Source organism: Dipodomys spectabilis, unplaced genomic scaffold (assembly GCF_019054845.1).
Source record: "Dipodomys spectabilis isolate Male_0828 unplaced genomic scaffold, ASM1905484v1 ptg000512l, whole genome shotgun sequence".
In the NCBI taxonomy this organism is placed as follows: domain Eukaryota; kingdom Metazoa; phylum Chordata; class Mammalia; order Rodentia; family Heteromyidae; genus Dipodomys; species Dipodomys spectabilis.
The window spans coordinates 1,642,949-1,655,830 of record NW_024871189.1 but is presented as its reverse complement, the minus strand read 5'-3'; the positions used below and the strand labels follow the sequence as shown (position 1 = coordinate 1,655,830).

General features: G+C 53.6%; 1 protein-coding gene across 1 annotated transcript in view; it reads right to left on the bottom strand.

Moving 5' to 3' along the window:
* The window catches only part of Aspscr1 (ASPSCR1 tether for SLC2A4, UBX domain containing), a 42,490-nt gene that overhangs the window by 25,359 nt on the left and 4,249 nt on the right, over window positions 1-12,882 (bottom strand). The window contains exons 3-4 of the mRNA XM_042670029.1: window positions 10,419-10,533; window positions 7,340-7,440 (exon numbers count right to left, since the gene is read on the bottom strand). Of these exons, the coding sequence (XP_042525963.1) occupies window positions 7,340-7,440; window positions 10,419-10,533 (216 nt within the window). The remainder of the gene's footprint in view (window positions 1-7,339; window positions 7,441-10,418; window positions 10,534-12,882) is intronic.

Genomic DNA, 12,882 nt, shown 5'->3' with positions numbered 1-12,882 from the left:
TCTTTTTATTTCTTTCTCTCTTTTTTTTTTGGTGGTACTAAGGTTTGAATTCAGGACTTCACAGTTACATGCTACCATTTGAGCCATGCACCCAGACCTTCTTGGCTCTCAGATATGAGACTTGTAACTGACCTGCTTCAAGATGGAGCTGGCTTATGACACAGCTGGCCGAGCTACCCATCCATGACTGCCCACTAAGCACGGCCAGCTGGCCAAGCATGGCCGGCACCCCTTCACAAAGCCCTTCCCTGGGGCCCCATGGAACACAAATCACAAACAGGGACAGAGCCCAGCACACGACATCAAACGGCGGGCCTGGCTTTGATGTGCAGCTTCTCCAAAGCAGCGGCAGGCGGGTTGGATTCCCTTGTGCGTGTGTGCAAGCTGAGTCTGAGAGAAACGGCCACAGGCCGAGGGAGGAGCAGCTGAAATAGCTTCCAGACCTCCTGCCACCAAGCCCAGCAAGAGCTCATGGTAGGCATGGAGACGTGCCCTCACACACCAGCAGGACTACATCACATCCACACAGACCCTACAACTTCCAAATGTCTGTGCCTATGGTGCCAGGGACCTGCCCTACCCTCCAGGCCAGGCCAAGCTGCCAGACACCGCCCTCTGCAGTGAGAAATGCAAGATCAGCCAGGCACTGGTAGCTCGAGCCTGTAATCCTAGCACCGTGGAAGGCGTGGAAGGAAATGGAAGGAACACAGTTCAAGGCCAGTCTGGAAAAAAAAAGGGGTATGAGATTCCATCTCAACAAAAAGAAGCTGGTTGTAGTGGTATGGGCTTGTCATCCTAGAAATGGCAAACCTATGACTGGGAAGGTGGCTCAGTGTTAGAGGGCTTGCCTTGCATGCATGAGGCCCTGGGTTCAATTCCTCAGCATCATACAAACAGAAAAAGCCGTGTTACTGTGGCTCAAGTGGTAGAGCACTTGCCTTGAGCTGAAGAGCTGAGGGACAGAGCCCAGGTCAAGTTCAAACCCCACAACCAAAACCAAAACCAAAACAAAACACAAGAGCCGGGTGCCGGTGGCTCACACCTGTAATCCTAGCTACTCAGGAGGCTGAGGTCTGAGGATCACAGTCCAGCCCAGGCAGGAAAGTCCATGAAACTTTTTTTTTTTTTTGTCGGTTGTGGGGCCTGAACTCTGAGCCTGGCCACTATCGTTGTGCTCTTCAGCTCAAGACCAGCACTCTACCGCTTGAGCCACAGTGCCACTTCCGGTTTTCTGAGTGATTTATTGGAGACAAGAGTCTCACTGACTTTTCTGCTCCGGCTGGCTTTGAATTGTGATCCTCCGATCTCAGCCTCTTGAGTAGCTAGGATTACAGGCATAAACCACCAGTGCCGGCCTCATGGAACTTTTATCTCCAATAAACCACCAGAAAACTGGAAGTAGCACTGTGGCTCAAGTGGTAGAATGCTAGCCTTGAGCTGAAGAGCTGAGGGACAGGGCTCAGGACCAGAGTTCAAGCCCCATGATCACCACAAACAACAAAAAAGTTTAATAAGTACAAAAAGGGCTGAAAGCATACCCTAGCAGCAAAGCACCTATACAAGTCTGGGCTCAAATCCCAATAGTGACAAACAAACAAACAATCAAAACCAGACCAGCCACAAGAGAGGAGCCTTCAGTCCCTCCCCTGACTGGCCACTGGACAGCCAGGCGGGCGCAGATGCCACTGAGCTGACTGTGGGTACAGGCCTCGTCGACCACTGAACAAGCAGGCAGTCTGTGCCCCTAGAGCCCTGTGCACCAGGGACAGGACTGTCTGTCCCTCTTTATGTCATGTCACCTGTCTGGGCCTGACCAGGCCAGGGCTAGTACAAACCACAGTGCTGCCAAAAACAAGTCTAGCACTACTGTGCTTCCGTATGGACACCCCGTCAAAACCACTGAGCTGTGACTACGGCGGGGCGGGGCACCTCCTGGCTCCGTGCACCTCCTAGGAGCAAGGCCTCACTACGGGATGGCTGAGCTGACAAGCGTCCTGAGGAAAAAAGCCCCGTCCCTCCCCAGCCTGCTGGACAGGAGCAGAGTCAGCTGCCTAGTGGCACATAAAACTGCCCTGCATGTGGGCACAAGCTCAGGTCTCCAGCTGTGACAGAACCCTGTCCTTCCTGGGACCCTCTCCGCAGTCCACAATGCTCTGGGGTCCCGGGAGTCATCTGGCCTTCCCAACAGTCACAGCTCCTACTCACAAAGGGCTCAGATCACACTGCGGGCAACCAGGAGGGACAGAGATGTGGTCGAGGGGACAGTGACACGTGGGATGGCCAGCATGCACCGTACCTCTGAGACAGAGTCCCCTCTAAGTCATTTCACGAACTTTTGACTTTGACCAAAAAACCTCAGAGAGCAGCCAGGGGTGGGCTGGCCAGACCATCATGGAGCAGAAAGAGACAGAGGCTGCCTAGCATCTGGAGTGTCTGGAGGGCAGGCTCTGTCTAGGCAAGAGGGGTTAAGCACTGCTTTGAACCCAAGCCGGACTTCATTACACCAGTAGCCAGGAGACTGCCTGGCCTCCAGTTCCCTTCCTCCTCCCGTACCACAGAGTACACCAAGCCTCCAGCACTTGACAGCTCCAGCATTTTGAGCTGGCTGATGCAACCTGCTAGAGGGCCCTGAACCGGCACCCATGCAGGTGACAGCCAGTGGTCTCCAGGTGGACGGTCAGGAAGCAGGCCTGGTAATGTCCACCACCCACCAAGCCCCGGCTCTCGCATGCGTGCGTGTGCACGCTCACATGCTCTCTCTCCAGGTGCCCGGCCCAGGGGCCTTCAAATTGATCACATCTTCCCTTCCCTCAGTGTCCTGACCTGACCACTTAGGTGGCACTCATCTCGCCACCCTAAACTAAAGCCCACAGGAGGCAGATGGGGGCGGATGTCAGGGTCCAGAGGATGGGACAGCTGGGAACCAGCAGCCCAAGCCACTCCCCGGGCGTCCACCAGGACCTGCAGGGCCTCAGAGGCAGCCAGAGGGACAGCCACCGCCCAGGAGACCAGCGCTGTCCTCACAGCTGCCAGCCAGAAGCAGAGTGGAGTATGAGATGAATGCTGGGTTTCAAAACCTGAGCACCAAAAGTAGAGCTGTGGCTCAAAGTGGTAGAGTGCTAGTCTTGAGCAAAAAAGCTCAGGGGCAGGGCCCGGAGCCTGAGTTCAAGCCTCATGACCAACAAAAACTAAAACAAAAGCAAAAAAAACTTCACCCTAAAATAAATGACCAGCCAGGCGCTGGTGGCTCACACCTGTAATCCTAGCTACTCAGGAGGCTGAGATCTGAGGATCACGGTTCAAAGCCAACCCGGGCAAGAAAGTCTGTGAGATTTTATCTCCAATAAGTCACTAGTAAAATGGGAAGTGGTGCTGTGGCTCAAGCAGTAGAGCACTCGCCTTGAGCTGAAGAGCTGAGGGACAGCGCCCAGGCCCAGAGTTCAAGCCCCACGACCAACAAAAAATAAAAAATAAAATAAAAGCCGGGCGCCGGAGGCGCACGCCTGTAATCCTAGCTACTCAGGAGGCTGAGATCTGAGAATCACGGTTCAAAGCCAGCCCTTATCTGTTGGCCCCCAATCCTGCCTCTGAATTCACCCCAAGGAGGTGGCGGCTGGAGAGCCCGCCCCGGCGCAGCCTGGTGGCTGCACAAGGAAGCACTTGAGGGCTGGTGCTGTCACGCGGGCCAGCATGCAGCATTAGTCAGGTCTGCCACAGGAAAAAACACTGAGCATCTCTACAAAGACAGTGTGACAAAGGAAGAAGCAAAAGAAAAAGGAAAAGCCACACACTGGAGACTCACACCTGTAATCTTAGCTACTCAGGAGGTTGAGATCTGAGAACTGCAGTTCAGAGCCAGCCCTGCCAGAAAAGTCTGTGGGACTCTTACCGCCAATGAACTAAAATAAGCCAGAAGTGGTACTGACTGTGGCTCAAGAGGGAAAGCACTGCCCGTGAGCAAAATGAAGCTCAGGAGCGCACCGAGGCCCTGAGTTCAAGCCTCATGACTGACACCAAGAAAAGGGGAGGGGGAGAAATCAGTCTGTACCCCAAGTTCACACACTATCCATCCTCCACAGGCCAGTGTCACCAGACCCCAGAGGCTGACTGAGTGCCCAGCACCTCCGCACACACTGTTGTTGGAAAAGCAACCCTGTGCCCTCCTGCGCTGTGTCTGCAACTGGACCTCCTAGGAGTCACACAGACCCAGGGGCTCTGACAACACCAGAACTGTCCCCTGACTCTGCTGGCACCCTCAACCATTTGGAGACTGCCCTAGGACACATGAACCACTTGGTTTGTCTTTGTTTCCGCACATAATGACTGAGATGATCACAAAGGAAATGGAGCCCTCCATCCAAACATCTTGACACTACTCCAACGCGGAGCACCGGCTGAGAACAGGATCCAGGCCCAGGTGGCACTTCCTTGGGGCTCACATCTTTCCCAAGTTACTTTCTGTACTTGTTTGTTTGTTTGCCCTTGACCAGAACTCAAACTCAGTTATCTGTCGCTTGCCTCTGCTCGCTGGCTGGCGCCTTACGGCCTTAGCCAGGACTCTACCCTATGTGTCCGGTTTTGTCTGTGCCCACCTCGTGCCCTTGTGGGAACGTGCCCTCCTGTCCCAGCAGGGTCTGTGGTGTCCTCCTTCCTAGAGAGGTGTGCAGGGCAAATGGGGTCTTCCTCATTCAGGAGCGCCTGTGTCCTATCCTCACTGTTCCACGACACCCTGGCAAGATAGAGAATTCCAGAACAAGTAGGATTTTGGGTACCACTCCACCAGCTCCAGGGTCCTGGCCTGCTCTGCCCTGTGAGCCTGTGTGTCCCCACTGTGTGTTCCACAGTGACACAGGGCTCTGGCCCACAGACAGGGGCCTACAGAACCGTCCTAGTTAACCGCCTCACTTTCCGTTGCAGGTGTTATGCGCGCGCTCTCTCTCTTGCGCGCGCTCTCTCTCTTTCTCTCTCTCCCTGCCCCCCCCCATTTCCTGTTAAAAGTTTTATGCTGCAACCACAGGCCTCTCAGTTGGGAACCTCAGGCCTTCTGTCCTGGCACGTCCTCTGCTATGGCCACAGGCTCCTGGGAGAAACCTCAGGCTTGCCAGTCAGTGGTCTGGTGTTACAGGCTGTGGGGCTGAGCAACCCAGCTGACCCCAAGTGACCACAGTCTCCGCCCTCCACCAGGACTCCGGCCCCTCTGCCGGAGCAGCTTGGTCTCCCTCACAGGGTGTGCCACACAACCTGACAGGACGCGGCGACCCACAGCACCATGCCTGCCGACTCAGGTGGCCATATGCTTCCAGGCTTCCACCAGTGCCCCACAGGCTTCTCGGCCAATACCACCACCTGACCGGCCTGGCCCCTCCGTGGCCTCTGAGCACAGTGGCAGCACTCCCTCCACACCCTTGCCCGGCTGCGCACAGCTTCTCCTAAGCTGCTTACACCCATCCGCCACCCATTTCCACCAGAACTGCCACCACTGACTCCTACCAGCAGAGCCTGTACCCTCCTCCACAAGCACCACACTGGAGAGCTGGGCGCTCCTGACAGCCCTGAGTAGATTTTCCTGTCTATAAGGCACAACCTTTTACAACTCAAACCACTGTGTCAGCCCGTTTCCTCAGTGCTCCAGGCACAGGAGCTCATCTCATACCAACCATGCTACAGATGAAGTTACAGAGGACCAAAGGGGGCAAACAACTCACCTCAGCCACACAGCAAATACTATGCCTCCCACTGTGTTGGTGGAATCATTAAAAGTTGAAGAGGCACATCAGGCGCTGGTGGCTCACTCCTGTAATCCTAGCTATTCAGGAGGCCGGTCAAAGCCAGCCCAGACAGAAAAGTCTTATCTCCAATTAGCCACTCAAAAACAGGAAGTGGAGCTGTGGCTCAAAGTGGTAGAGCCTTGAGCAAAAGAGCTCAGGAACAGCACCCAGACCCTGAGTTCAAGCCCCACAACCAAAAAAAAAAAAAACAAAACAAAACAAAAACAAAAGTTGAAAAGGCGAGGCCTGTAATCCCAGCTATGTGGGAAGTGGAGATGAGAGGTCAGGGGCAGGAGGAGAAGAGAATACAGTGCCAGGACAGGTTGAAACAAAGGCACAAGAAGGTTTGAGGCTCTACCTCACTGGGTGCAGTGGAGAATGCCCGGCAACAAAGGGAGCACAAGTAGGAGGCTCACAGTCCAGGCTGGCCCAGACAAGAGCGAGACCCCACCGTGAAGATAACCAACAGAGGCCAGGAAGTGGCTCAGTGGCAGACCGCTTGCCTTGCACGCATAAAACCTGGGTTCCCGGGCTGGGAAGTTGGCTCAGTGGTAGAGCGCTTGCCTTGCATGCCTGAGGCCCTGGGTTCGATTCTTCAGCACCACATAAGCAAAAAGGAAAAAAGCCGGAGGTGGCGCTGTGGCTCAAGTGGTAGAGCGCTAGCCTTGAGCTGAAGAGCTGAGGGACAGCGCCCAGGCCCAGAGTTCAGGCCCCACAACCGGACCAAAAAAAAAAAAAAAAAAAAACCTGGGTTCCATTCCACAGAAAAAGCAGGAAGTGGCGCTGTGGCTCATGTGGTAGAGTGGTAGACTTGAGCAAAAGAAGCTCAGAGACAGTGCCCAGTCCTGAGTTCAAGCCCCAGGACTGGCAAAAAAAAAAAAAAAAGAAAAAACAATAATAACCAATAGAAAAAGGGCCTGGAGGTGTGCTTCAGGTGGTAGATCACCTGCCTAGCAAGTGTAAAGCTGTGAATTCAGTCCCCAGCACCACAAATAATAATGATAACAATCATCACCTGACAAAAGATTCCCACCTCACAGTGAAGAGAGCCAAAATGTAAAGGTATCACTTCTACATATTCTAGAGTACAGTATAAACCATTAAACCACAGGAAGAGAGACCATCAAGAAGACTTCACACCAACAAAGTCTTTGTGAAGGAGTCATTACATACCCTTTTATCTGGTTCTTTGCAAGGGTCCCCAAAACACAAACTCCATCCAAGGAAACATAGACACTGTAAAATATCCCCAATACCTTCCTTCCTTCTCATGGCTCCCCAAGCCTTGGAAGGTCTCTTCTGTCCTCATCAAGACAGAGGCATGACCATTCTCTTCTCAGAGGGGGAGGCAGGGCGGTCAGGGCTGGCAGCTCAGCAAGATAACCTACTGGCCACTCCATACTCACCAGCTGCTGCTGGTAACCGACAGTCCCCGTGACCCAAATCGTCCTCTCAACCAGGCCTGCGGAGCCAAAGGGCCTGGGCTCTGGCCAGAAGCATGGCGTAGGTTTCGGAGTGGCCTGTGACCACAGTAGCACTTCTGCCAGCGAGGCCTGTGCACCGATACTCACCTGGTCTGTGTGAAGTGGCTGAGGAGATCCCAGAGGGTCTGGCCTGAGAAGAACGTGTCCTGTAACCGAGAGCCGTTGTCCAGCTGCAGAGCAATGCGGACCTGGAGGGTGGACAGGAGAGATCTCACCAGGAAGTAAAGCAGCTGCCCCATCATACCCAGGGCTGTTTCCTGGACCACGCAGGAGGGCACTCACCTCCCCTGGGGCCTCCCATAGAAACTGAGTCAGGGAACAGACAATGGCTCTGGAGACTGAAGATGGCTGAGGGGCTCCCCAAAGGGAGCACAGGTATGTACACGCACCGGGAAGCACCACAAGCTTCCCACCCGGCAGGACCTTTGGGAGATGGCCTTCCAGGGGCCACCTGTGCAGCCCTAGGGTGTGAGCTGGGATGCTTTCCTGACTAGACCCCACAGCTGTGTGATGTGTGCATGTCTGGTGCTGCACTGCCAAGTTTAGGGTAACTTGTTGCACAACAGACTACTGTTTGAAGTGCTTTTTTTTTTTTTTTTTTTTGCGGTGGGGGTGGGTCCGGTCCTGGGGCCTGAACTCTGGGCCTGGGCGCTGTCCCTCAGCTCTTCACCTCAAGGCTAGCGCTCTACCACTTGAGCCACAGCGCCACTTCCAGCTTTTTTTTTTTCTTTTTGCTTATGTGGTACTGAGGAATCGAACCCAGGGCCTCATTCATGCAAGGCAAGCGATCTACCACTAAGCCACCTTCCCAGCACCATCAGACTACTGTTTGATACGTAGTGTTTTCTGAGTTTTTTTTGGAGGTGGGGGAGGGTCAGTCGTAGGCTTGAACTCTGGGCCTGGGCGCTGTCCCTCAGCTCTTCAGCTCAAGGCTAGCGCGCTATCAGTGCGCTATCACTTGGGCCACAGCGCCACTACTGGTTCTGTGGTGGTTCATTGAAGATAAGAGTTTCACGGCCTTTCCTGCCCGGGCTAGCTAGTTTTTTGGGGTTTTTTTGTTTTTTGGGTTTTTTTTTTTTTTGTCGGTCGTGGAGCTTGAACTCTGGGCCTGGGCACTGTTCCTCAGCTCTTCAGCTCAAGACGAGCGCTCTACCGCTTGAGTCACAGCGCCACTTCTGGTTTTCTAGTGGTTTACTGGAGATAAGAGTTTCACAGACTTTCCTGCTCGGGCTGGCTTTGAACCGCAAACCTCAGATCTCAGCCTCCTAAGTACCAGGATGACAAGCATGAGCCACCAGCACCTAGCTCCGGGCTAGCTTTGATTCACAATCCTCAGATCTCAGCCTCCTGAGTACCTAGGATTATAGGCATGAGCCACCAGTGCCCGGATGAATTTTTTTCTATAACTGAGTGTACTGATTTTACTTGTCTACAATGAGGGACATACACTATAGCCTCAAAAGATCAACCTCAAATGTCCTTCTGGTCCCTCTGCCAAGTGACAGACACACTGGGTACCAAGCCTGGGTGTGGACACAAGCCCAACCTACTCCTGTGAGAAAATGACCGCCAACGGCCACCTTCGGCTCTGCACCAGGACCCAGTGTTCACTTCTCTAAGCCGTGGCTCCCTCCCTTTCCAGTGCACACTGACATTAAATCCCAGAAACACACAAGGGAGAAGCAGCCACTCCAGCTGACAGGAGGCCAGAGCCTCCCAGCCCCTGCTCTCAAGGTGCCCCGCAGATGAGAAGCAGGGCAGTTATGGAAGAAGACCACAGCCCCAGGCGCCTGACTCTTGGCTTATCACCTGCCAGCCGTCAGTAGCAGACCCAAGCTTCCTAGTCTCCTGACAAGGATGGGAAAGTTCTTTCCCAGTAGGGCATGGTAGCTAACACATGCCTGGAATCCTAGCATTTGGGAGACAAGACATCACAAGTTTGAGGCCAATCTAGGCTACATATTAAGCTCTGGGGCTGGGAATGGGGCTCAGTGGTAGAGTGCTTGCCTAACATGCAGGAAGCCCTGGGTTCCATTTCTCAGGACCACATAAACAGAAAAAGCCACAAGTGTCACTGTGGCTCAAGTGGTAGAGTGCTAACCTTGAGCTCAGGGACAGTGCCCAGGCCCTGAGTTCAGGCTCTGGGGAGGGGATGGCTCAAGTTAGAATCCCAGCCACAAGGGAGATAAGGACAGAGAGTCATGGTTCAAGGTCAGCCAAGACAAAAGTTTTAAGACCCTTTCTCAGTCAATAAAAAGCTGGGCATGGGGCTGGGAAGGTGGCTCAGTGGTAGAGCGCTTGCCTTGCATGCATGAGGCCCTGGGTTCCATTCCTCAGCACTACATAAGCAGAAAAAGCCAGAAGTGGTACTGGGCTCAAGTGGTAGAGCACTAGCATTGAGCTGAAGAACTGAGGGACAGCACCCAGGCCCAGAGTTCAGGCCCCATGACCAATCAGAAAAAAAAAAAAAAAAAAAAAGCTGGGCATGGTGGTGTGTGACTGTCAACCTAGTTACACAGAAAGTATAAATAGGAAGACTGTGGTTCAAACAGAATTAAGACCCTATGTGAAAACAATAGTAAAAAGGACTGAGGAAGGAGGTTACAGTCAGTACGACCAGAACCAAAACCAAACTCATTCTTCCCTATCGTACAGAGAGGATACAGAAGCACGGCGGCTCAGGACCCCGCCATGGCATCACACCAGAGCGGAGGTCTGCACCTACAGCTGGAGCTCCTGAAGCCTCCAGGAGCTCACATCAACCTAGGGAGAAGTCACAGCCAGCGGCAGAGCTGTGGCTGGAGCCCGGCCAGCCGTGAGGGAAGCGCTGGCAAAGCCTGGGCCCCCCGGATGCTGAGACGGAGCCGCGACAGCTGGCCTTGCCAGGGCTCCACAGGGCCTAGAAGCAGAAACGTCAGGCTGGCGGGGGAAGGCTATTGACAACAATGGATGGACGTGGCACCATATACCCACCAAAGGAGTAAACAGATAAACACTCAATCCCCAGTCATTACTAAGTGAAAACACTACTTTGGCCTCACCCAGGAAGACAGAATGAGTCAGGCCCGGGCTGACCCCGTTTGGCTCACTGCAGGACCCATCTTGCCCTCCAGAAGTCCCCCGCAGCAGCAAGCAAGCTCGAGGAGCCGCATGGTCAGCCACCTACCCTGTTTTCTGGCCCCTCACGGCTCCGAGAGGCGGGCACCATTTCCAGCTTGGCATTGTTGGGGAGGTTGGCAAATCTCCACTGGAGGGAGAGGTCAAGCACAGTCCTCTGAAACCTGCAGGACAGACCACAGTCACACGCTGCCCTGCACACCGACGCACGCCCACACTGGCCAGGCCCCAGGGTGACCCCCACCCAGCTGCCCCCACAACAGTGGCCTTCAGAAAGGAAGAAGTACAGAACCAAGCACCCATGCTGCAAGGCGGCAGCTGGAGCCTTTTTGTAACACAAAAGTTGAGGGCAGGACCCGCAGACCCTGAAACAGGGGCAGCCCGGAAGCAGACCCTCAGAAGCAAACACACACAAGCAAACTTCTATCAGATGAAGCCCCAGTATACCGCTACCTCAGTGGCTCTCATTCAGGTAACAGCCACCAGTCAAAAAGAACCCTTCCTGCGGCTGGGAAGGTGGCTCAGTGGTAGAGCACTTGCCTTGCATGCATGAGGCCCTGGGTTCAATTCCTCAGCACCACATAAGCAAAAAGAAAAAAGCCGGAAGTGGTGCTGTGGCTCAAGTGGTAGCGCGCTAGCCTTGAGCTGAAGAGCTGAGGGACAGCGCCCAGGCCCAGAGTTCAGGCCCCATGACCGGACCCCCCCCCCCCCCAAAAAAAAAAAGAACCCTTCCTGCCGGGAAGGGGCTCAGTGGTAGAGAGCTTGCCTTGCATGCATGAGGTGTTGGGTTCAATTCCTTCACACCACATAAACAGAAAAAGCTGGAAGTAGCACTGTGGCAGAAAGAAAGAAAGAAAGAGAACCCTTCGTGGGGCTGGGAAGGTGGCTCAGTGGTAGAGCGCTTGCCTTGCATGTATGAGGCCTGGGATTCTATTCCTCAGCACCACATAAACATAAAAAGCTGGAAGTGGCGCTGTGGCTCAAATGGTAGAGCGCTACCCTTGAGCTGAAGAGCTGAGGGACAGTACCCAGACCCAGAGTTCAAGCCCCACGACCGACCAAAAAAAGAAAAGAACCCTTCCTCCCATCACTCATGCTTCCCGCCATCCTTCAGGCCTTCAAATGGGCCACACGTGGAGAGCAACACAGATAGCCGTGTTTGTAGACACCATACCTATAATGGCAATGTTCTCAAAGCAAACTCAGGCTAAAACCAGACACACAGCCAGGCCCTCCAACCCACAACAGCCATCATCTCTGTCTGAGGCAGACTGAGCACTTCCCAACCTGTGAGGAAGGGTCAGCATGGACCCCATCAAGGACAGAGTGAGTCCACAGTATGAAAGGATGCTCACAGACTTTCCCGGGCCCTGAGGGACACAATTTCCCAGAAGCACAGGAAGACCAAGACATCCAGGGCGGGAAAAGAGGACAGCAGCCTCAAGTACATCTTGGAAACAGCCTCCAAGAGCCTGCCCTCTCCAGAGAGCACAATTACAGTCATGCCTGGCTTGCCTGGAAGACTAGAAAATCAAGGGGAAGGGACAACACGCAGGCCGGCCCTGCAATGGTAGAACTGGGACCTTACGATATGGCTCCTGACATCAGCTCAGAACCCACACAGGCCATGAACCAACAGGAGAAAACACCTGCCCCTAGAAAGACTGCAGGGACAGGCAAAAAGAGAGGGTAAAATTAGGTAGGGTGTGTGCGCATGTGCGTGTGCGTGTCTGTGTGTGTGTGCATTATCTGGAGCAGACAGGGCTGCAGCAGCCTCCAGCCCAGGAGTTTCCCTGACCTTGTCCCCCTTCATCCTAACTCTTATAGCTTGCAGTAACCCCAGATCACAAATCTGAGAAAAACTCCCACCAAAGGCTCTAAAACACTCATCTGCATGGCTGTAATTTATGAGACATGTCTAGCATGGCCCACCAGAGGAGAAAATAGGAGGACAGCGTTCTGCCAAAGTCAGACCTGGAACTATGTTTCTTTTCACTTTTTTAAAAGATGACTTCATTGCCATTACGGAGGTGAAGCACAGAGAGGTTACATGCACAGGTAGTAGGGCAGTGCCTCCTGCTCCCGCCGTCTCCCCCTCTCCACCCGCCAATTGCACAGTTCACTTTCATCCGTGTCCTGTGTGCTCCACTGCTGCATGTTTTCACCCTTTTTCCTTTGATTCAGTGCCCTCCCCCCACACTCCCCCAACATGCATGTGAGAATACCATAGATAAGATAAAGAATACAAAATCATCAGAAAAAGCTTTTCCTTTCTTTTTCTTTGGTCAGTTGTGGGGCCTGAATTCAGGACCTGAGCACTGTCCCTTTTTTTTTTTTTTTTTTTTTGGGTCAGTCACAGGGCTTGAACTCTGGGTCTGGGCACTGTCCCTCAGCTCTTCAGCTCTTGCAAGGCTAGCATTCTACCACTTGAGCCACAGCACCACTTCCGGCTTTTTCTGCTTATGCGGTGCTGAAGAATCAAACCCAGGGCCTCATGCATGCAAAGCAAGCAC